Raw genomic sequence first — 26,419 nt, forward strand, 5'->3', positions numbered from 1 at the left:
CTGTTGGGCAGTGTGTGCCTGCCATAAAGCCCAGTAGCCCTGAGTTAGTAAACTGCTGGCTGGTGTAAAGCTGCCCAGCATGGGTTACCTGGGATAGCTCTGTTGAGAGAAACCTGGATGGAAAACCATTCAACCTGCCAAACATGAACTAAGAATAGCTACACTCATTGTGGGTTCACTGACGGGCTGTAGCTTGGAAGTGGATGATTTGATTGTATGGAGGAGGTTAGACATCCTATGTATCCAACAGACAAGATGGAAGGGCAATGCAGCAAAGCTGCTTAGCTTGCAATCCAGAATCTACTACTCAGGAGAAGAACAGGCTAAAAATGGTGGTGAAATTGTGGTGAGAGAGAGGCTTCAGAAGGCTGACATACCCATGGCAATCAAACTCAAGCCTAATGAGAGCTGCCTGCCCCACAACAGGGTTGTGATATTGAAGAGAAGAGTACATTGAGACAGCAGTTGCAGGACCAGCTAGATAAAGCAGGACAACATGAATTGGTGTTGATAATGAATGACTTTAATGCACATATCCTTGGATGGCGCAGTGGTAGCATTGTCACCTCACACCAAGAGGTTCTCTGGTTCGATTCTTGGCTGGGGTGCCTTCTGTGCGGAGTCTTCATATCCTCCCTGCATTCATGTGGGTTTCCTCCCACGTTACAAAGATATGCATTTGGAGCATTTCTACCTGGGCCTCCACTGAAAATTGGCTTTGTTCTAAGTTGGACTTTCCCAGTTAATAAATGTTAAATAAATAAATATATGGATAAGACAGAACAGGATATGAGGGCTGCCTAGGTCCATATGGTCAGGGCAACAGGAGTAAAGGACAGATCATTCTAGACTTCTCTCTGGCAAACGGCTTGATAGTAGACAACATATGGCATAGAAAGAGATGGTCATAAGATCACATACAAGAGTAGCCTGCATGCAACTCTGGTAAACTTCCTCCGAGTAAGGAAAGGAATAAGCTATTGCAAAGTCATCCCCAGTGAAACATTTGGCTGACAGCATAAACCACTGGTTGCCACAATCAGCTGCAAGCAGTGGTCAGAGGAGGCTCTAGGGTCAACAGAGAAGTTGACTGGAAAGAAAGCACAACAGTTCAAAGAATTACTCAGGGCTGTAGCACCTCAACATACAGAGGAAACGTGTGAAGTTGAAGATGAATGGCAGCATCTCAAAACAGCATGTGTGAGGACTATAGAACAGATATGTGGCTGAGCCAGGTATGGAAATAAGGTACAGAAGAGAAGCTGGTAGTGGAATACAGAACCCCAGGAAGTCATCAAGAGGAAACAGGAGTGCAGGAAAAAGTGGAAGATAGAAAAGATAGACCAGGCTAACTGGTTGGCTAACTAAGAAAAGAGTTGCAGTAGCAATGAATAGGGCATCAGAGCCATTCTACCAGCTTCTGGAAAGTGGCTCAGTAGATGGCATAAAGAAATTATATCATGTTGCAAGATAAATACAGAAAGATAAAGATGATCCACTCCTGCCCTACCCCCATCACCCACCCTCACTTTCCTTAAACGTATTAAACTAAACCGCAACTTTCTAACTCATTATCCTGTAACTTGCAAATACCACATCCAGTACACCCACAATCAATTTCTTTCACCTTCTCCCCTCCCACCTCACTAACCATTATTTCATCCCTCACATAACACTGTTTCCCCCTACCACACCACACTTTATCACTACATTTCTCTCTCTACCAAACTGCATACACCCAACCCACTTATATTTTTTTCTCCTATTTCCCTACTATTTCTCCATGACAGTTATCACCACTCTTTTGAGCAACTCTCTCCTACTCATTACCCTCTACCTAGCCTCCTGCTCCACTACCTTCATCACATCAAACATAGCACACTACCCATCTCCTACACTCCCAGTATTACATACCATACAAAGTCAAATATCCATTTTCACATCTGTTCTAACCTCTACACTAACTGTAATGTATTACTCTTCCACTATAAATATGTCCATACACCCAGCCCTCCTCCTTATCTAGATTTCTTTCGACTAATATCCAAGCACAAAACTCTCTCCTCTTCTACATTCACTAACAGAAATCAAACTCCAAGCTGACATACATCCTAAGCCATGACCCATGCAGCTACTCCCACCCCACCCAGTAACATCTATAACACCTGCTAATACTACCCTCCATCTTCCTCCCCTAAAAAATTCCAAATCAGACTTACTCATAACTAATTTTAACCTCAGAAGTATCACAAAAAAAAGAAAACTAGTGAATTTCATGCAGCCATAGCTACCTACACTTTTGATATAGTAATTATTACCGAGACATGGTACTATAACCACACATTAAAGATGAGGAAATTCTTACCACTGATGATAATGTTATTAAACAAGATAGGCTGAACAAGCATGGTAGAGGCATTGCCATCATGTGTAAAAATGTCCCCAAAATTGAACAATTAATCTGTACTCCCCCAGATCTATCAGAAGCAGAAACTCTAACCACCCAATTTCAAGTAAATCCAGATAAAATCATCATAATTATTGCTTCATACCTACCACCAGGAAATAATCTACCTACCATTGAGTGTCTCCTATCTTGGGCATCCTCTACTTTCAACCAAGAAACTACAGTGATCAACCCCTCCAATTTTATCAATCTATTCAATTTCACCCAAACTATAAACTTCCCCACTAGAATCAATAACCACACTAAGAAAGAATCTATTCTAGACTGGATACTAACTAATAAGCCCAGCTTTGCCCACCAGGCTGGGTGCCTCCCTGATTCTCTCGGTGATCACTCCCCTACTTTTCTACTAAGGAAAAACATTCACTCCCCCCTATAAGGCCATTTTCAAACACATACGCAACAAAATAAATTTTTCCCCTACCATCTTAAATTCCCTACTTCAAAACTGCAACTGGTCGCCTCTAAAATCGCTCCACCTAGACCAAGCTGTACAATATTTGAATGATACCTTCCTCAGCATCCATAATAGCTTTGTTCCAAAGTCAAAAACCTATGATGCTAAATCTCTCATTAAACAAAGGCATAGAGCCTGGGCTGCTTATCAAACCTCCAAAATCCTTAGAAATCTTCACCTCTTACAAACAAACAAGAAGCAAGTATCTCGCAAAAAAAATCTTATTTTCTAGCCTGTCAGCAAAGTCACATAAATAACCCATAAAAATGTTGGCAAAACATTAACTACTTCCTCAACCCTGGCAAAACCTCTACCCCTGCACCGTCTACAACAAATAGCACTGAATGCTTAGCATCCCAGTTTAACTCTCATTTAATCATAACTATCAGCTCACTTTTAAACAACAACAAATCTAACTAACCCCTTACAGTGCCTACTTCCACTAACTCTAAACCCAGCTACTTCTCTTTTTATACCCATAAAAACATCTTCTATTTAAAAAACTCCCATCAAAACTAAAGCCCCTGCCTGTCTAGCAGCTGACCAACTCCCTTAGGACTTCTTAAAAACTGCTGCAAGCTCCATCGCCTATCCCGTATCTGTCCTAATCAGTTGATCTATCCACAGAACAATATGTCCTCATATTATGGAAAATACCCCAAATCATACTCCTCCAGAAGGGAGACCCATCTGAAGATCTCTCTAATTATTGGCCTGTTGCCATTCGCTCTACCCTAGCCAAACTCTTAGAGAAATCTATCCATAAGCAACCCCTAGACCACCTCACTACAAATAACCTCTTATCTAGTTCACAGCACAGCTTCCATCCAAAACACAGTACCTCCATAGCCCTCATAAGTTTCACTAACTACATCAACCTCCTCAGAAACAATGGACAACTAGTTTATACTATATTCCTTGATATGTCCGAAAGCTTTTGGTATGGTATCCCACCAACTACTACTCAACACTCTAGCTTCCTTTAACCTCAGCTCTATAGCACTGAACTGGTTCTTTAGCTACCTTACTAATCAACAACAGGCAACTAAATGGGGTAATAAACTCTCCATACTCCTCCCAGTCTCCATTGGGGTTCTTCAGGGTTCCATCCTTGGCCCTCTCCTTATTATATTCATTAATAGTCTAAACACTGCCAATAAATCTGCTTCTTATCATTTAGTATGCTGAAATGCTACTCTTATTTGCTCTGCTCCCACATCCCAAAAACTCCAAGATAAATTGCAAGTCATTTCTAGATATTGAAAATTACCTAAATGAACTACAGCTCATCCTAAACCCAAACAAAACAAAATTAATGATGATCTCCAACAGGAAATCCAAAGCAAAACCACCTCCTCTCTCCATCTACTCCACTAATGGCATTATAATAGAACCAGTTAACCAAACAGAACTACTTGGTGTCACAATAGACAACAACCTAACATTCAGTAAACACATATCTCTCTCAATTTAAAAAGTTCACATCAAACTTGGTGCACTGTATAGAGCCTTACTCAGAATGCCAGACTAGCCACAGCCAGATCCCACCTCCTATCTACTCTCTACTATTTTCAACTTTTCACTAACCTGATTTACATCTACTTGATTCCTGCTATAACAAAATAGCAAAATTTGCTGCTAATATACCAAACAGGACCCATCACTGCCTTGCTGTTCAAACACTACACTGGCTTGAATTTCCCAATCCGTTATCACTCAATCAGCTCACCACTGCTCACTCCATTATCCACAAACCTAAAAACTGCCCTGTACTCTCCAACCCAGTGCAACTAAATACCAACTCCAGGGCCCTTAGATCATCTGATAATCTTATACTTAATGTAACTAAGTCCCATAATTACTTTGGTGACTCTTGCTTCTCCTTCAAAGTAGCCAAACAGTTGAACCTATTATCCCAGAATGTCCTAAAAAACACAGATAGTCATAGCTTCAAACAACTCCTAAAGAAATACCTTACTCAACAATAGAAATGTTCCTGTAATAACTCCTGGCTAGTTTCTCATGCCCCTTAATTAAATGTTTCTTTTCTGCTATCTTCTCCTTGCCTTCTACCAAATGAAAATACCACAATGGTTTATTTTAGTTGTATATCTAATGAGTTTCATATTACTGTCTGTAGTAAGGCTTAGGAAATGTAATGTTTTTCTGTTTTACATTCCCTTTTTGTAAATTGAGATTGTTGGCAACTATTAAGCTGTCTTGTATATTGTTTGTAAAAAAAAAAATTTTTTGTAATCTTTTTTGTACTATTGTTATGGAGCTTTTCTCCCCAGGTCTCTGCTGAAAATGCTACTTGCCCAGCCGGGCTCTACCCGGTTAACAAATGTAAAATAAATAAATAATAAGATAGTTGGGCACCCTTCATAAGGGATACCAGTGACAACCTGCTCACCAGTCCACAGGACATCAATACAGATGGAAGGAGTACTTCCAATAGCTTCTGAATGAAGAAAGCCCCACAGAAGTTGTAGTACCCCAGATACAGCCTATAATGAGAGAAAAGGAGCACATCCTAGAAGTAGTAAGAACAGCACTAAGAAAAAATGAAGTCACTCAAAGCATCAGACTTAGATGAGGTCACAGCAGATATCGATAAAGATGTTGGGTGAGATGGAGAAATGGCTCCTGAGGGTATTCATAGCAGTGTGGAGAGAGAAGCATACTTGTGTCATTGTACAAGAACAAAGGGGATATCCACAACTGTGGAAAGTGCAGAGGTATCAAACTCCTGTCACATTGTATGAAAGTTCTAGAGAGGGTGATTGATAAAGGGATACACAGAGTAGTAGAAAGTAAGATGGGAGATGAGCAGTTTGGATTCAGATCAGGATGTAGCACAACTGACTCGATGTTTGCTAGAGACCGACAGCTGAGAAGAATCTAGAGATGAGGAGAGAGTCAAGGTCTCAATAAAGCTGATTTGGGTAGTCCTGTGGTGGTTCGACGTCCCAGAAATATTGGTAAAATTAGTGCAGTCTATGTACAAAGATCCAGTGATTCAAATACTAACACTGTTTGGTCTTAGAGGGATTTCCAGTGAAAGTGGACGTGCATCAGGGTTCAGTTCTGAGCCCTCTGCTGTTCATACTGGTGATGAATTACATTAACAGGTCGGAGGGGACATATAAGCAACGTTGCTGTATGCAGGCTGTATGCACACAATGTGGCATTACGGGCCAACTCTGAGCAAGAATTTCAGCACAAAGGATAGGGGAATGGAATGTAAAACTGAAGGCACATGGATGAAACCGAGTACAGATAAGACCGTGTAATAGCAACAAATTGGGGAAATCAGAAGAAGCTGAGAATTGAGATAGAAGGAAGATAGTGGAACAGGTTAACAGTTTCAAGTATCTGTGAGGAATAGCTGAGGAGAAGTAAAGTCTGAATGAAGAGGTCAAAGCTAGAATTAGAGGGAATGCAGCCAACTAGCATAGTGTTAGGTGTAGTGTCTGACCGAAAAATGCAAAGGAAGCTTAAAAGTAAGGTGTACAAAACAATGGTGCAACCAGTATTTTTGTATGGTACAGAAACCCGGGCAGTAAAGATAGAGTAGTCGAGAAAACGAGAGGTGATGGAAATCAAGTACCTGAGACAGATAGTAGGATGCACACTGTGGGGGCAGACAAAGAAGTTAGGGCATAAAAACAGAAGACAAAGTAGCTCTAATTGCAAAAAAAAATCAAAGATAAAAGAGTACAGTGGTTCGGGCACATGTAGAAAAGCAGAAGACAGTCTGGTGAAGAAGATTTGAGACTGACAGGATGAAGACAACAGGAAACAAGGGCATCCAGCAAATAGGGAAATGGATTGTGTTAGAGAAGATCTGTGACAGTCAGGCATGAGTGTTGAAGAAGGCAGGAGTGTGGTACTGAATAGAGAGAGATGGTGATAGTTAACATGATACCCCGACCCCTTGTAGAAAAGGAGAAAAAGGGGGTTCATGATGATGATTTTTTAAAGCACTTTTGCCAGTAGTGGAATATTCCTTTTCCTCCACTGTTGTACAGCATCAAAGTAGGTATATTTATATTTGGGAGTTGTAGGGGTCCTTTCCTCTTAGGGCGGCCATGGTGGTACAGCAGTTAGCATTGTCGCCTCACAACAAGAGGTTCTCTGGTTTGATCCTTGGCTGGGGTGCCTTCTGTGCGGAGTCTACATGTCCTCCCTGTGGTCGTGTGAGTTTCCTCCCACATCCCAAAGACATGCTGTAGGTTGATTGGACACACTAAACTGGCCTTAGGCGTGAGTGCATGCATGTGTGTGCCTTCAGTGGAAGGTTGGGTGCCGGGCTGGCAACTCAACACCGTAAAACTCTACTGCCCATCATGAGCAGACAGGTGATCCACTTTGGTGACGCCTAACCAGGAAAAGCTGAAAGAAGAAGGGGAGCTTTCCTCTTGCAAAAAAAAATACTCCAGGTTTCACCAAAAGTGCTTTCAGTGAAACATTTTTGGAGTTTTTGCTTTTGAGGATAGTGGTGTTGATCTATTCACATGAATCTTTTGTCAAGATGCATCCCTTGTCACATGATGAGGTTCCAACAGGATATTGCAGATGAAGTCCAAACGTTACTGGAATGATTTCCAGAAGATCAGGAATGCTTAGACACAAATGATGCCCCAAGGGAACTACAATGACTTCACTGTTCAAATCTTTCCATACATCTTGTGAAATGTGCAGTAGGTGTATTAATCAGGTTATCAAGTAGCTGTGTACAGGTTCCAAATGATGGATTTTACTGAGTTTTTTAAAGGTTTACTATCAAAAAAAGGAATGGCACTTGCTCGGAAATGATGTTGTCAGATGTTCTTTTTCTAAAATGCTAGAGTTGCGAACTGAAACATTCCAAACCAGTATTACCTAACTTAAGGTTTTCACAAGATGGGTTGCCAACTGGCTCACTGACAGAACCCACACTGTAAAAGTTGCAGACTCTAAATCTGACTTCAAACCAGTGACAAGTGGAGTACCACAGTGTTCAGTCCTGGGACCTCTCCTGTTTGGTATCTACTTCTCTGAAGTACAGGCTAACACAGAAGGCCTGTGGCTAATGAAGTTCACAGATGACTGCAAACTAGGAGCCATAGTAGAGTCCCCAAATGTTGTGGACATCCTACAGAAGGGCCTCACTGAGACAGATGTCTGGTGTCAGAGGCATGGCCTCAAGCTCAATGCCAAAAAGTGCATCGTCATCCCCTTTGGTAAAAACTCTGTACCCATGAACTACCACATAAACGGCAGTCTACTTAACGCTGAATGTGTCATGAGATCTTGGGACCCAGGTGGACAGTAGTCTCTCCTTTGATAATCACATCACCATAGTAATCAGGAAGTCCTTCTGCATGGCACACCTCATCACAAAAGGGTTCTTGTCCAGGTTCTCATACAGTGACCATCTCAAAAAACTCCAGCTTTACTCTGTAGCATATCACCTACTCTGAGGAGATCTCTGCCTAACATATAAACCTATGTTAAACCCAGAGCTGTTTGACATACTACACCTTAAGAAATCCCAATCCCTCTGAGCTACACGCTCTAGGGACCTAAACCTTGTCACCACAATAAATAGGACATGCTGGAGGGTTAGATTACTGTTCCAGAGACTTCCTATACTCTGGAACAAGCTACCCATCTATGTCAAGCAAAGCTCCTCATTAGCACTCAAGAAAAATCTTGATGAGTGGATGGGAAATAGGAAATACACCCCGGGGATCACTTCTGTGGCTCTGCTCAACAGGGGCACAGGAAATTGACTTTCTTGGGTGGCATAAGCCAGGGAACCTTGTTGGCTAGGCTTACTTAGGCCCTTGGGCCGATAGCCTAGTAAATAGCTGTAGTGAACTCTCTTCGAATGTAAATCACTGCAGTACTCATTTTTGACATTCCTGCTTTCCAGCATTATGGAAGTCAACATTACCATTCGATGATTGCATTAAAAAATATTATGACTTTCCATATTTTGATAGTAAACCTTTTTAAATGCTTCTTTTAATGGTTTCAACCTTTCTGAGCTGCATTTTAAAGAGAATCTCCCATAGAGAGACAGAGAGAGAGAGACAGAATAGCCATACCCTCACTGTTCTGGAGGTGTGTGCTGTAAGGTGCCACAAAGAACCTTTGCCTGCAACCAGAAAAGGCTTATGAATATATATGATTGAAGCAGATCTCCTAGCAGCAATCTAGAAGGAGCTAATATCTCTGTGGTTCATTAAAAATTAAATGCCCAGAAAAATGCACACACAATTAGAGTAATAGGTTTGCATTTGCAGTGCCAGCTGGACCCTTTAAGGCTTCCCTGACTGTTCCAGTCTCCTACCAGTTGGGGGTCATCTGTCCCTCCATTTACTTTTGTAGCAGGCCATACAGGGCGAATAGATTAGGCTACAAAAAATCCTTTCCAACCTCACCCAGGCCACTGTCCTTTTTATTAACTGACATGCCACCCAGTCAAAGGCTGTTTAACAATTTGTGAACCTTCTTCAAAAAGGAGGCATTCAACAAATTTCACAAGTACATAAATATGAGAAGTATTTATGATTCTTTTTGGTCCTAATAAAATAAGAACCTCCAAACCATTTTAGACTTTAGTTTTGCATCGTCAGAATTGTTTTCTGGATGGTTTCAAGTTTCCGTGCAAACAACTGTACTTTGCCTAGCTGAGGGAGGATTGGATGTGCTCTCTAGACCACTAGGATGCTTACTTGCATATTAAAATAGCCAATGAGTAAAGACTGATTGTACACCTATGGGTAGGAGTCATGATCATTTTCAGGATCTTCTATATGGTCTTACCACAGCCCCCCAAGTGCTCACCAAATCTATGGCCATAGTGGCAGCAAACCAGAGACTGCAAGAATAAATTTATTTCCCTATGTAGACAGTTGTCAATCAACCAAGCCAATGCAGGAGTGCTTGCTGAAAGCAGGGAGCTCCCAACTGATCACCATCATTTCTTGGGACTGAAATAAGAACACTGAAGTCACAGGTGAAGTCCTCACAATTTAGGGTACAAACTAGGCAGTGCCACTTACAGGATCAGATTACCTCAAGGCAGAACTCTGTCTACCCAAAGAAAAATTAATGCTATTCGAAGAAAAAGCTCAGTACCAGCATTCTTATTTCTCAGAACACTAGGATATATGGTGGCCACCACTTTTTTGTACTTCACACCACTTTCTACAAGAGTTTTCAGTGGATCCCCCAAACTTAGTAGTGTAAGACACTGAACAATATCACTTATTTGGGAAGGATCTCCAAATCTTACAGGACTCATCTTTGCTGGGGAAGTGTAAACAACCTGGGACTGGCTGACAGTGACTGTCATTATCTGTGCCTCAAAACATGGTTTAGGGGGCACTGTCAAGGAAGAACAGTCCAAGAGTTATGGTCACAACAAGAATACAATCTGCACATAAGTGTGCTGAAGATGAGTGATACTAGCTTTAGGGCCATTTTTCCACACAATGTTCTTGCTTTTAAGTAAGAAGTATGGCAATAGTATGGTACATGAACAAGCAGGGAAGTCCTGATCCTACATCTTGAGTAGAGAGTCCATACTTGTATGGAAATGGAATATTTTAATGAACCACTTTGACAGTAACTCATTTCCATGATTAAGCCAGTCCTCTGCTGGACATGCTCACGTCATACTTCCTAGGTCATGCATGAAAATGGTCCTTATGAGCTAACCCACCTACACAGTTGCAAGTTGAATAAATGTATTTCATTGCTTGTTCCTTGGAGATTATATCCAGAAATTCATTTCCAGTGTAATTTTATATTTGTAACAATATTGTAAAGAGTCAGCAGTCCTGATAAAGTGACATTACCACAGAAAGTAGATGATTGCTACATCACTTTGTTACTGCAAGAAGTGGAACTGTGCTCCTTTTAAGGCTGTATTGCACATGCCCGTGCTAAGTATTGCTTTCTCTGCAGCATTAGTATTCTTGGCAGGTTGTAATAACTTTCAGATTGTGCCATAAGCTGTTCTTCATTGGACAGTTATTTTGCTGTGTTACAAGTAGCAGTACATTCTAGAACTACCAGTTAATTTACAATAGTTACTAAGAATTCTAAAATTAGAGGTCGTGGTGGTACAGCGGTTAGTGTTGTCGCCTCACAGCAAGAGGTTCTCCCGTTTGATTCTCGGCTGGAGCACCTTCTGTGTGGAGTCTGCATGTCCTCCCCATGGTCGAGTGATGTTAAAAAAACAAAAAAAAAGCATGCAGGTAGGTGTGTTCTTTGAAGGTTGGGCATCGTGCTGGCAACTCGGCACCGTAAAAATCAACTGCCAATCATTAGCGGACGGGATTTCCACTGTAGCGACCCCTAACAGGGAAAAGTCAAAAGACTAAGAATTCTAGAATTATTAATTTAGTATTTGTTGGCTTCATTATTGTTGATGCAATTGTTTATGTAAAACTCAGTTTGGAATGTTTAGAATCCCACTAGTCAAGAAAAAAAACTGCTGTTGTCAGCCAATTTTTGTAGTTTTATATAAAGGTTGTTGTCAGCTAATTGTTGTAGTTGTATAGATAAGCTGCAGTTTAGCTGCAGCACATTATGCTGTCCTAGCAGTTTGAGTTGCTAATGCAACAACAATAATAATTTTCACTTATATTTTTTTTCAGGAAGCAAACAATACAGTCCTAAAGAAGTAGCCCAGGCCATGATGGACGCAATAGATAATTTTGTAAAAGACTGCTCGAATCCATCCGTCAAGTTAATCCGTGTTGTAATATTTAATAAGAAAATGCTTCAGGATTTCCAGGATGTCATGGAGAAAGCAAAAACGGTGTCACCAAAGTCCAAGCAAAATGGTAGATGAAACTCAATATATTTTTTAATCATTTTCATTTCATATGTTTGAGTATCTCAACAGCCTTGCTTGGATTTGCACTTTACAAGCAAGCAATAATGCCCAACAGGGCGTGTGTTGATGTGTAATCAGTGCCTGCCCACACATATCCTGAAGGGCATTATTGCGCTTAGAGAATGGGGCTTGCTGTAAAAATTGTTGTGTTTTGCGCGCGTGTGCGTGCATGTGTGTGTGCGTGCATGTGTGTGTGTGTGCGTGTGTGTGTGCGTGTGTGTGCGCATGTTTATATTACTACTATATATTTTTTAGTATATTTTGATGTAAAGTAGTTCCACCGCCAAATGTTTCAAACTTGCTGTAGTTTGTTAATGGTGTTGGAGAAAGCACTTTACAGCTAAAATGTAACATTTAAAAAATAACCAAGTTATTTGCTTTATTTTTGGTCCCTTCGTAAATCGTATGGTTGGTGGTCAATGGAGATAATAATGACATACATTTGAGCTTCAGACTTTTTTCCTTCAGAAAATTCATGCTAACTTAAATCCTTTACTTTAGCAGCTTTGTAATTTTATACAAGCAATAATTTTCTATTTTAGAGTCTTTGTTCCCCCTTTATTTTAGGCTTTATCCAGATTTCTTCAGCTGAAAGGTGCAGAGGTTTGTAAACCTCTTCGCTGCTGCTGGTAATCATCTCACACACACACCTCTGTTTCAGAAAAAAATGAATGCTAATGAAATCCCTGTTGTTCTAGCAACTTTCTAAGTTTATAAGACCAATATTTAAAATCCATCCCTGTTTTTAGCCCTTTGTTTCCTCATTATTTATGGTTGTGTCTAGATTTCTTGAGCCAAGAGTTATGGTCAAGAGGGATGCGAAGATCTTACACACACACACGCACACACACACACACACACACACACACACACACACACACACACACACACACACACACACACACACACACACACACACACACACTTACTTTTTATTTTACACTCACTAAACAGCAGAAGCGCTGCTTAGCCAGTGTAAAATAGTAGATTAACCAGTCTTTCTCTCATACAGGCATACACTTGCACATACTAACACATACACACACTTTTTTATTTTACTTTTATTTTATTTTACACTCGCTAAGCAGCAAAAGCGCTGCTTAGCGAGTGTAAAATGGTAGCTCAACTGATCTCTCTCTCACATGCACACACGCACTTTCACAAACAAGCACGCATTTTTTTTTTATTTTACACTCGATAAAGAGCAGAAGGGCTGCTTAGCAAACATAAGGTCGTTCCATTTTCTCAGTCCGAGCTCCACAGTGACTTTATATGCTGCTGTGAAGTGACGAACATGTTTTTTGTTGGGCATTACTTGTACAGCAATACCCTGTTGGAGAATGCTTGTTCTCTAATCAAGGTCCTGATGTACAGTAAGCCCATTCTCTAAGCATTTGTAGGCCATTTCTAATAGTACATTATTATGAAACTTTCTGTCTCATAAGCAGCATGAGATGCGGTTTTGAGTTTAGATGATCATGCTGGACATCCCACTGATCTTTACTTTATAAAATGTACTGAATCAATTCATTGGAAACATACCCTATTCTCAAGGCAATCCATTCAAACAAGGGGAAAAACACAAGAGAATAAGCCACAGATATATTTCAGTAAGGATTCGGAGATGGTTTAGACTCTGTGCAGGGCCTTTCCTTGGGCAAAAGGTATTGTACAATGTTATGAGTCAGCAACTGATAAATATAGTATGTGTTGTTTTTTTTTTCCTTGTACTGCACCAGAAGAATGCAAAATACTTTCAAACTGCAACCCTGAGCAGCATGTCACTGCACATAATGCGGTGTAGGGATGGCATAGGGCTATTATACAGCAGTGGTACATAGGTTCATAGTTTGGTACTAGGCTATCGGCCCTAGGGCCTATACAAGCCTAGCCATAACAATTCCCTGGATATTTCTTCCCACAGTATTTACTTCCCTGGACCCCTGTCTAGCAGGGCGACTGACATGATCCCAGTGGTGAATTTCCCATCTCCCATCCAATCATCAAGGTTCCTTTTGAAGATGGCCAAGGAGGCACTCTGCTTGACATGTATGGGCAGTCTATTGCAGAGTATGGGGAGTCTCTAGGTCAGGAACCTATCCCTCCAGCATGTTTTGTTCATTGTGATGACAAGGTTTAGATCCCTGGAGTGTGTGGCTCTGAGAGATTGGGATTCCTTTAAGTGGAGCATATCCAACAGCTCAGGGTCTTGTATGTTAAGCAGAGATCGCCTCTGAGTAGACAATATGCCACAGAGTATAGCTGGAGTTTTTTTAGATGGTCAGCATACGGCATCTGCTTTAGGCCTGTGATTCTTTTAGTGAGTTATTTCTGCGGCCTTTCCAGCTGTTGCAGATGTCTTGTGAGGTACATACTGCATGAGATGTCCTGGGGAAACATTGCATACCTACATCAACCATAAGCCTTCATTTTTGTGGCACTCAGGGGTAAAGCCCTGATTGCGACCCTGATTGACTGTATGTTGATTAGCATCTTTGGAAGCTGGAAGAGCTGGAGATGGGTGGGAGAGAGCTCTGCAGCTTGCATCGACACACTCTTGTGGTTACCTGGCATTCCAGGGAAGTGGTACAGGCCACTTTCCGGAGGACATGCTCAAGTGGTACCGCCATGGGTGGGCACATAAAACGTACTGGGTAGCCCTTGCAGAGGCATGTCAGAGAGCAAGCATGCCTCTGTTACAGTAGCACAAGCTACACCTCCCCTGTGACATTGATGTCCTTGGCATTATCATGAAGTGGGGTTAAGCTGCATTAATAAAAAATGCCTTAATAGCTGTGAAGATGAATGGCTCCATAATCGGCTTGCTCCACATATAAATTAATAGTCTAGGAACAGCTCTCACCCCATAAGAATTGACTGGGCCAGTAGGTCACAGGGAGGTGATGGTTACCAAAATGTAGGTTAAAAAATATTTTAATCACATAGCAGGCAGTTATTCTGTTCGACAGGAAAGATATTAAGCACCACATTACACATTCCACCACTGTGACACTTTCTGTGTTGCTAGTTAGCTATATAGCTCAGTCATACAGTGGGATATAGTCCCAGCCACAGGTACTCTGTGCTCATGGTCATGTATGCTACTCACCTCAGATGCAGTCACAGCCACAGGTACTCTGTGCTCATGGTCATGTATGCTACTACCTCGGATGTAGTCACAGCCGCAGGTAATTTGCATTCATGGTCATGTATGCTACTCGCCTCTGATGCAGTCACAGCCACAGGTACTCTTTGCTCACGGTCATATGTGATACTTGCCTCTGATGTTCTACACCCCTAATAGCTCCCTTAAAGCTTACACTAATATTCATCAGAATGTCCAATGATCAGTATGTGTGAAAATGCGTTTAACAGCTGACACACACATTTAAAACACAAAGGAAAACAGGAGATACAATGTTTGCAGTTGACTGCCAATGCACAGTCTTCAAACATGAAGGTTCATAGGTTGGTACTAGGCTATCAGCCCTAGGGGCCTATACAAGCCTAGCCATAACAATTCCCTGGCTATTTCTTCCCACATTATTTACTTTCCTGGGCCCCTGTCTAGCAGGACGACTGACGTGATCCCTGGGGTGAATTTCCTTTCTCCCATCCAATCATCAAGGTTCCTCTTGAAGAGGTCCAAAGAGGCACTCTGCTTGACATGTATGGGCAATCTATTCCAGAGTCTGGGGAGTCTCTGGGTCAGGAACCTATCCCTCCAGCATATTTTGTTTATTGTGATGACAAGGTTTAGATCCCTGGAGCATGTAGCTCTGAGGGAATGGGATTTCTTTAAGTGTAGCATGTCCAACAGCTCTGGGTTTGACATGGCCTTGTATGTTAAGCAGAGATCGCCTCTGAGTAGACTATATGTGACAGAGTATAGCTGGAGTTTAAGGCGGTCAGCGTAGGGCATCTGCTTTAGGCCTGTGATTCTTTTAGTGAGGTATTTCTGAGGCCTTTCCAGTTGTTGCAGATGTCTTGAGAGGTACATACCAAATGGGGCATTGTATTCTATAAGGGGTCTAATGAGGGATGAGTACAGTGGGACAATGACCTCCTTTTTTCTGGATGAAAAGCCCTTCGTGATGAGGTGTGCCACATAGAAGGATTTCCTGACTGTTGTGGCGATGTGATTATCGAAAGTGAGACCACTGTCCACCTGTGTCCCTAAGTCTCTTACCACACTTTCTGTGTTTAGTGTACTGCCACCTATATGGTAATTCATGGATACATGTTTTTTCCCAAAGGGGATAACAATACATTTCTTGGCATTGAGCTTGAGCCCATGGCTCTGGCACCAAGCATCTGTTTCTGTAAGGCCCTTTTGTAGAGTATCCACATCATTTGGGGATTCAATAATGGCTCCCAGTTTGCAGTCATCTGCAAACTTTGTTAGCCAGAGTCCCTTAGTGTGTTGACCTGTACTTCAGAGAAGTAGATGCCAAACAAGAGTGGCCCCAGGACTGAACCCTGAGGTACTCCACTTGTCACTTGTCTGCAGCTGGATTTGGAGTCTGCTACTTTTACAGTGTGGGTTCTATCAGTAAGCCATTTAGCAACCCATTGGGTGACATAGGGATTAATGCCCAACTTAGTAAGTTTATCTATGATTCCAGAGTGGGGGGATGGTGTCAAAGGCCTTGGCAAAATCTAGATAGGCTGTGTGGACCACCGTACCCTTGTCCATGGCTCTGGAGACTGATTCAAAGAAGTCAATCAGGTTCAGGAGACAAGATCAGCCCTTCACAAACCCAAACTGGGTGGGGTCCAGTGTTTGAAGGTTGCCAATGTCTTTGTTTATAAGTTCCATGATAATATGCTCCATGGCCTTGCAGATAAGGCTTGTCAGACTGATGGGACGGTAGTTTCCGGTATCCAAGGTGGATCCCCCCTTGTGGATTGGGATAACTGTAGCTCTGCGCCACTCAGTGGGCATGAAACCTGAGGTGAGGCTATGATTAAACATGACACTTAGGTGAGGTGCCAGTTCATATTGTAGTTCATGTAGTACACAGCCCGGGATGTCATCTGGTCCCATGGATGCTGTATTCTTGGCTTTAGAGAGTGCGTTTTGTACCTGTGTGGCCGTTATTACTGGAATTTGGCAATCTTCCAGTATTGAGATGGGCCATTTAGGGGGTGAAGTTGGCACTGAATCGATCTGCCAGGATATTGGCAATATCCTTCAGATCAGTATATTTAATGCCATTCTGTTTTAGCTCAGAGCAGATCTGAGCATTGCCATTTAGATTCTTGACATAGTTATAGAATGCTTTGTGGTTGTCTTTGGAATCTTTGGCAATTTTATTTTCGTAACTTGCTTTGGAGGATTTTATGAGGCATCTCAGTTTCTTACTGAGGCTAGTAAGGGAGTTATTTTGCATCCTGGGATTTTCCTCTTTTCTGCAAAGGTTTCTTCCTTTTGTTGTAAAGTTTGTTTATGGCAGGGGACCACCAGATTGGCTTCCTTTTTTTGGATGAGTGCATTTTGGTTCTATTTGGGATGGCACGATTCATGCATGAGTGGATGTGCTCGTACAGTGCCTTAGTGTAGGATTCAGCAGTTGAACTTTCAGTTCCCGTCTGCATGGGTGTCATGAAGTTTGTCACTTCTGACTTGAGTAGCATGAGGTTGGCTTTGGAGAAGTTTTTTATGGTGGTTTCTTTACTGGGGGGTGGGGGTGGGATGTTGATGTTAAGGGTGATTAGCTTATGGTCAGACCTGACTAACGAGGGGGTAACCATAGGTATGGAGCATTGATTTCCCATGTTGGTAATGACCAGGTCTAGGATATTGGAGCCCCTGGTGGGACAATGGATTAGTTGATCCAGGGCATTGGAATTTATGAATTCCAAGAACCTTTGCGCAAAGGTGTTGGGACATGAGTAGTTTTCCCAGTTAATGGCAGGGTAGTTAAAATCACCCAGTATTAGGGTGTTTGGTTCTATCTTAATATTTTCCAGTATGTTTAGAAAGGTGTAGTGAGAATATTGGGGTATGGTGGGGGATCTGTAGCAAGCTACAATTTGGATTGCAGTCTTACCTAGTGTTAGTTGCACTTGGAGAATTTCAGACACATTGTGTTGGCCAACTAGCCTGGTGGTGTGAATATCCTTGGTGAATATTGACACTCCTCCACCTTTAGTGTTTCGGTCCTGGTTTGGTGGCCGAAAAGTGTGGTAAGAGTTGTAGCCTGGTATTGCAGGGGTGCTCTCTGGAGCCTTGAACCAGGTCTCAGTTACTGCATAGATATCGATGTTCTCCATTTTTAGGAGTGCCTCGAGAGAGTGCATTTTGAGGTTTAGACTTCTAGCATTGAGTAGCATTGCCTTCAGATTTTGCATGCTTGTACCTGTTACGGTGGTGGAGATCTCAAAAGTCACTATAAGACACCATATGGTTAGATTTGCTGCATTTACACATGGTAAAATGTGGAGTTTGTATGACAGCTGAGGTCAGTACAGTAGTCTCACCTGTCACGTTTTTGGGAATGGTAGGTTCTTGGAGCGTATACATGATCCAGCTAACTTTTGACTGCTGTATCACCACCATACTAATGGAACACATCTGTGAGAATGCCGTAGTATGCTATTACAACACCAGATGTATAGGGATGCTCTTTCAACAGAAGATATATTGTAACAGGACATAATAATACAGAGCTAGGAGCTCACAGTCCGATGTATTATATGTTACTGTATGAAAAGTGTATTTGGAAGTTTGAAGTAGCACACACAAGTACAATTTACTAATATTTGATTTAACTTAAATGGTTCTCGTATACTGTTTTAGTAATATCTGTGGAGCATGTATTAAAGAAATTGCAAAGACAGGAAGTACTTTCTGCAGTACCAAGCCAGGGAGTTTCAGATGGCAGCAACAGATTGTGAAGCCTAGTCATGCTAGTGAGAATACAAAGAAAAGATGCTTGATTAAAGTGGAGTAGTTTCATTCAAAATCAATTCAGTGTTTTACTTTGAGCATAAAATTCAGTTCAGACCAATGGGTGATGTTACTAGTTTTATGAGTTTTATTTACATTTGTTAACCGGGTAGAGTCTGACTGGGCCAGTAGCCCATTTACAGTGGAGACCCAGGAAGAAAAGCTCCACAAACAGAAACATACAACTATTAAGACATAGATTACTTGGTTACTTTTGTTAACATATGATTATTAAATTATTTCGATAGGCGTTGAGCATATCAAGTACAGATATATTGATAACAGAGTATTTTTAAAAACCATGACAGACCAAATAAAATTAAAGAAACATATGTTAACAAAATTAACTAAGAAAAAAATGTACATAGCCACATAGGTCATAGCATAATACAGAGATATTTGATCATTGCATAATACTGCAATATTTGATCATGGAGGTGCTTAAAAATCAAGCAGAGAGCATGCCAAACATTTCAACCCATTGGAGAAATAGGTTGAGCTATTTAAAGGTGATGAAAACAGTTATGAAGTACTAGGATAGGGGAATTATCTGGGAGGACTACAGCGGCAGAGCCAGTTGTTTGAGAGATTCTTTTGCTTTTGTTTTAAAAGAAGAATAGCTGGGAATGATTTGTATGTGTTGGGAGAACTTTCCAGGTCTTAGCCGTTTTATTTCAATAGAGGGAGTCACCATGATAGTTGTGAGACTGGGCTATTTTTAGCAGTAGCCTGTTGGAAGACCTAAGGGACCTGCTGTTGACATGTGGTTGGACCTGGGTTGAAAGTGCAGGGCAGTTACTGGGGTTGTGAATGATTTTGTGAGTGACGGTAGGTTGGTTTAATGTCAACAGGTTGCAAAGTTCTAGCCAGTTAATTTGTTGAAGAGCAGAACAATGATGAGTTTTAATGAGATGATTGCTGGCAAACTTTGCTATTTTGTTATAGCAGGATTCTAGGTTATTAAGGTCAGCCTTGCACAAGTTGTTGAAAATGTGTGAGCAGTAGAGAAAGGTAGATAGAAGTTGAGAACTAGCTGTGGCTAGTCTGGCTTGGTGTGTTAGGTAAGGTCTGGGCCTATAGAGAGTTCAGAGTTTGGCATGGACTTTTTTGATTTTTAGGGAAATGTGCATATCAGATTTTAGCCTGTCCTCTATTGTAACACTAGGAGTTTGGTGTGATTTCTAGGCTCAGTTTTGGTTCTACTGGCAGATTAGCTGGAGAAAAGGGCTTGGACATTTTGTTGGTGAAAATCATTAACTTGGTCTTTATGATGCCCGTGCACTGGCCCAGTAATCAAGGAGCCTCAATCCTCACCTCTAGTACCAGTGGGGAGCGTCCACATTGGGAGGGATAAGTACACACGCAGTAAAGTACAATTTCCCTTAAGAGCACACAGAGATCACAGTCAGTCTGGGACTGGTTTCTCCCTTTCTCTCCAGATCCACAATAAGCCTCCCCACTAGCACAGCTACAGAGTGCAGATCTCAGCCTAGTGGTCAAGCTGAAACCTCCAGCACCTTCTCTGTCCAACCAGTGCTTCATGTCCTTGCCCAAGTTGCTGACACACACACTTTAAGATTTGATTTATATACAAACACTCAGACACTTCTGTGGAAGGCTGGTATATGTTCTCCAGCTGTGCCCCCTTCCTGCCAGTCTATAAGGTAGTACTCACTGCCACCAACCACCGTTTATCAGCTACCAATAAGGCCCTTCACAAAGGGTGTCCAATTGTACTGTGCAATATTATTATCCAATCAGCGTGACCAGAACTTTTAAGGCTTATTGGAGTGACTTTGTATGGGCGGCCATGGTGGTGAAGCATTTAGCGTTGTCGCCTCACAGCAAGAGGTTCTCTGGTTTGATCTTTGGCTGGGGTGCCTTCTGTGCAGAGTCTGCATGTCCTCCCTGTGGTCGCATGGGTTTCCTCCGGGTGCTCTGGTTTCCTCCCACATCCCAAAGACATGCTGTAGGTGGATTGGACACTCTTAATTGGCCCTAGACCTGAGTGTGTGCATGTGTGTGCCTTCCGTGGAAGGTTGGGCGCCGGGCTGGCTGCTCAACACTGTAAAACTCAACTGCCAAACATGAGCTGACAGGTGATCTGCTGTGGCGACCCCTAACTGGGAAAAAGCCGAAAGAAGGAGCGACTTTGTACAATATCACTATATACATGCAGTGTACTCTAGAGCTTAAATTATCTCTACACAAAACAGCCACAGTTGAAAGGTTTAAAAATATTTAATAATAAATAATACAAACACAAGACAAATCTTCCCAATTCGACACAGTGCTAGTCAAGAGTTCAGACATCACAGGAAAATGCTTAAATGATACTGTAGAATAGTCTGACATAAATATAGAAAACAGCTAGACTAAACTTACTATTTTCCATCTATTTCTAAGATAAGTCACTGTTCTAAATAAATATCCTACTTACAAGCAGAGCAAAGGCAGAGTACTGGTGAGTGGATGTTCTTCAGACAAAATCAAAAATGCTTTCTCTCTCTCTGGGATCTCTTAAATTGGTAATACATCACTGCTAACTCATTTTAGATTACATCATTCTTCTCTGGTTCACAGGCTAACAGAAACTAGTTTTAACATGTCTTTGATCTTGCACCTGGCCTGGAAACCACAGCAATAAAAGACATTATACATGTAAAATCTAGCAATTAACTCTGGTCTCAAAACAATAGAAATAATTCCTTCATCCAGACATCCAGTCTCCGAGCCCTGAGATCAAACAGTCATAAAATGTTTTACTTTATCAGCTTTCTTCCAGCAGGGAGCACTGTGGTTACATTTTTGAAGTTCAGTACATATAACATAATTTTTATTTTTATATTTGTAAAACCAGCCTGTGGATTATATTAATATTTAAAAATCACATACAGTTATTTGCAAGATTCTATCTGGCTGAGCTGGCAGCCTTTCATAGTCTTATTCGGGTTTAGAATGAGTTGGTGGGTTAGATAGGCAAGTTTCACTTTCCTGGAATGATTTTTGTGTCTTAGCTTGAAGCTCTTGGGGGGGGGGGGGGGGCAGAGCAGATAACATATGTATTGTCTGCGTATTGTATGATTTGTAGCAAGTTGGGTTGCTGAATTATGCCTGAGGTTCACTTTGTTCTGATTCTTAGTTTATTGCCAGGCTAATCAGTATCTCACATTCCTGCTTTTATCAACTCAGGTTCTTGCAGTGTTGTTCAGAGCCGAAATCACTAGTTTAGTGACGACAGTGAGTCTTTCCAGTGTTAGTATCTGCAGAATATTGTCCGGCCATTGGAATGTAACCAGAAAGTTCTGCTCATGGGTTCAGACACTGGATCACTTTTTTTTATTTAACTGTCTGTTTAAGTGATCATGTCTTTCTGGACTTTTGTCACAGTAGCCATAAAGTATTTGGTTCTGTGCATTACAAGACTGCACAGCCTTGCAGTAGTCTGTTTCTTGGGAATCCTAGGTCTGAGAGTGCTGTGCAGTGATGCTACCTGTTACTATACTCTACACCTCCCCAGGTCTGTGGTTGATGTCCAGTGATGTTACCGGTCTCCATACTCTGCACCTCCCCAGGTTTATGAGTGCTGTGCAGTGATGCTGTCACCATATTCTACACCTCCCCAGGTCTGTGGGTGATGTGCTGTGATGTTTCCTGTTTCCATACTCTATACCTCCCCAAGTCTGAGAGTGCTGTGCAGTGATGCTACTTGTCACCATACTCTACATCTCACAGCATATGTACATGTTTGTTGGGCAAACACTGCTTGCACATATGTGGAACATCTTTCCTTTCATTTAATGTCTATTCTCTGCTTGGCCAGTACTTAATGGTCTGCTTTTTGGCTACTTTTCAGAGCTAGGATTAGAAATAGCCTCCATTCCCCTTAATTTTCCCCCTCCCCTCTGTAGTTAATAAACCTACAACCTATTCTTGCTGTCAGCCTGCACTTTAATTGCTCTTTCCAGTTACTGCTTTTGAGAGACTCCCTATTTGCCTGTGTAGGCAGTTAGTTCTGTGTTCCTTTGCTTGTTCCCTTTTCCATGCCCTGAAGTGTAACTGATAACTACTTCATGTATTAGTATTATATCTTTTTACCCTTATTGTTTTTAGTCTACTATTTTTAATACTGCATAGTCAAAGATTTAGTTTTCCAATTACACTAATGAACACTCTTATTTACTTGAGCGCAAACTGTAGCAGTGCCAACTCAATTGATTGTTTTTGGCCATGCACTGGCCCTAATGGGCTAGAACCCACTCTGTGCACCCTCGCCTATCTCTGGTTCATTTTGATTCCCAACCATACCCCCCTAGTTTCCACCCACCCCATACTACAACTGCATTTATACTTCTGTAAGCTCACCCAGTCCATACGTACAGCCAATCATACACATTACAGTCACCATATTTGCTCCTTCCTCTTAGACAACTATATTACATCACACCACTTTTCTTTTGGTCATTCCCTCCTCACTCTACTTTTTCTCCTCCCACTGCTATTTCATCCACCCACCTCAATTTAAATGGCAGTACCTTAATTTATCCTACTGACCACCCTTATTAAATTCTTCAAACTTACCTTTCTCTACTGTAGCTGCATTATGTTGCCCTTTGACTTAGAATATCTGTTTCGGTTATCTATTCTTGCCCATGCCTTATCTTATACTCCGTTATCCAACCACATGTTCACCTCAAGAACTCTACACTTTAATTCTAAATCATCCCACCTTCCAATGCTGTAGCACTCAGCCTATACTCTATCACATCCTATAATTTATTTGATCACAGATGCACCAAAGTAGAACCCACACTACACGAAGATAATTTTTATATTACTTCTCACATTTAAATAATTTCACTTCACACACACCACATCCAAGCTTGCCCTTGATGGTGTGATATACATCCTAATCCTCGACCTTCTCTACATTTTGCAGCACTACATCCTCAGCTTCCCCTATTGCTCCTCTTTCCACTGAACTAAGGTAATACTTTTGATGAACTTAAATCTTAGGATCATCTACAATAAACTCTCACAGTTACATGCCTATATAGCCTCATACACCCCTGACATATTAATAGCTGCAGAAACCTTGCTAAACCAGGTACTAAAGATCAGGAAATTCTCCCTGCAGGCCACAACATCATTATAAATGATAACCAGCATAATAAAGCTGGTGGTGTAGCTATGATATACAAAACCCACCTTGAAATCTCTTCTAACCACTTCACCCACCCCAACATTCCCAGTGCTGAAATAATTACCTCTCTATATCTCTCTCTAAATCAGAAAACACAAGAAAGTATGCATCACTGCCTTCCATATCTGTCCTGGAAACAACATCCCATTACTAGAAGAAATCTGTATTGAATTTCTCAAATCAACAAGAAAACTATCATCATAGGTGATGTTAATATAGACTACCTACTTATCAACTCTAAATCTCACACACTGTCCATCAATCTCATTGGTTTTACCCAAATTATCAGTACTGCTACCCAAATAGACAAATGCACTAATAAGGAGTATACATTAGAATGGATCCTCACCACCACCCCTAACAAAATTAACACCGCTAGCTGCCTACCCGACACCATTAGTGACCCTCTACTGACCTTTGCCGTGAGACAGTGTAGTCATACACATAAACACATATTCTATAATAATTTGCATACACTCTCCGCCTTCAATAATGACACTTTTTCATTTGCTACCTCAACAAATGCAACTGGGATATTCTAAAGTACTTACCCCTAGTTGATGACATTACTGACTTTAACATATTCCTTAACGTACTAAATGAACTAGCTCCCATCAGATCGAAATGAGTCAAATCCAGCCCTGCCCTATAGGTCACAAGAAAAAAACAGGTAGTGATGCTAATCAGAAATAAAGCCTTGGAAGCATGGTGTACAGATGAAACACCACAAAAATGGCAATATTTTAGACATGTTAGTTGCCTTTCTAAACAATCAGAACAGAGAAAACTAAATACTTTTTGAAGCTCCCAAGACAACCATCAAAACTGTAAACATTTTTGGAATGCAGTCAAAAGACTATTACACCCAGACCAGACTATGTCTCCTTCAGCAACTACCTCTGACAACTCAGGCCCTATAGCTACCCAATTCAATACACATTGCATACACACTGTCCTCTCCCTGCTTAATAACAAACCAACCACCAGCCTCACTATTCCAAACAGTACTAATCACCACCAAAATCCTTTCTCCCTACAAGCAGTATCTACCCCTTCTATCAAAAAGCATCTCATAAAACTAATACATTCCATGCCAGCTGCTGACAACCTGTTCCTGAGTATTTCAGAGGAATCATGGCAGAGGCTGTAATATACCTTGTATCTATACTCCTAAACCAACTGATTACAGAAAGCTACCTCCCTACCATCTGGAAAAAATCCTACCTCATATCTGTTTTTAAAGAGGGAACATCTGCTGACCTATAGCCATTCCACTTCCACTCTTCAGAACATTAGGAAAATACATTTACTCCCAACTCCTTTCCCATCCTCAAAATAACAATCAGCTCTCCAATACTCAGCATGGGTTCTGACTGCACCACAGCACTACTACTGCTTGGCACAGTTTTTTCAAAATCGTAAACTCTAATAGAAACACTGGCAACCTAGAACCCTCTCTCTTCTTAGATGTGTCAAAAGTATTTGACACAGTTTCGCACTAATGCCTGCTCAATGAACTGTTCTCCCTAGGACTTTCCCATTCAGGTCTTAGCTGATTCCACAGCTATCTCACCAACAGGCTCCAGATTGTAAAATGGAAATGGGATTTCTCCCCCTTTTTGTCTGTCTCTGTTGGTGTACCTTCAGGATCTCTTCTAGGTCCTTTGCTATTCAACATAATCTCTAATAAGCTTCACAAAGCTACCAAAGAAGCCTCCATAGTACAGTATGCAGATGATGCCACACTCATATGCTCTGTACCAGGTCTACTGCAACTCCACAAGATGACCCAGGATCCATTTTCTCAGTTGAGGCATGGCTAGATGCTTGATTGCCAACTACTTTTAACTGTTAAAAAAATAAATTAATGTTTGTACACAAATCTCTTTCAGCACAGAAACAATCATTCAGCATCACATCAGCAAAAATACCTCAACTGAAACAGTTTCCAACACAAAGTTTATTGGTGTCTTAACTGATGGTAACTTAAAATATGAACAACATCATCACTCAAGTTACCAAGAAACTCACCATAAATTGGGCTTCCTCTATAGAAACAAACTCTTTCTCAGTGACTACTCTTGGAATTCATTAACACCTTATCTTCTCTGTTCATTTCTCTTTGCAGAACCCATCCTGACTAACCTTAACTCCCATCAAACCGTCCGCACCACTGCCTAACACTTCATGCTTCAGTATCTACACTGGCTCGGACTACCTAATTACTTCTACTCCCAACTGCTTAGTGCTCACAAAGTAGTACACAAACCCAACACCTGCCCATCACTATAACACATCCTCCAACACTGTTTCCCTCCTAGGAATCTCCACTCAAAGAACAAATATCTCCTGATCATGACCAAGTCTCATAACATTGTAGGTGACTCAATTTACTCCCTCCCACCCAACCTAAAACAAGACAACAGTACCACATGTTTCAA

The 26,419-nt window shown here is 41.4% G+C and overlaps 1 protein-coding gene across 1 annotated transcript in view; it reads left to right on the plus strand.

The window, feature by feature from the left end:
• The window catches only part of LOC122804788 (protein mono-ADP-ribosyltransferase PARP14-like), a gene marked incomplete in the record, with an annotated part of 1,493,437 nt that overhangs the window by 1,155,986 nt on the left and 311,032 nt on the right, over positions 1-26,419 (plus strand). The window contains 1 exon segment of the mRNA XM_044074882.1: positions 11,582-11,770. Coding sequence (XP_043930817.1) covers positions 11,582-11,770 — 189 coding nt within the window.

Source organism: Protopterus annectens, chromosome 6.part0, assembly GCF_019279795.1.
Source record: "Protopterus annectens isolate FY-2018-M chromosome 6.part0, PAN1.0, whole genome shotgun sequence".
NCBI lineage: Eukaryota > Metazoa > Chordata > Ceratodontiformes > Protopteridae > Protopterus > Protopterus annectens.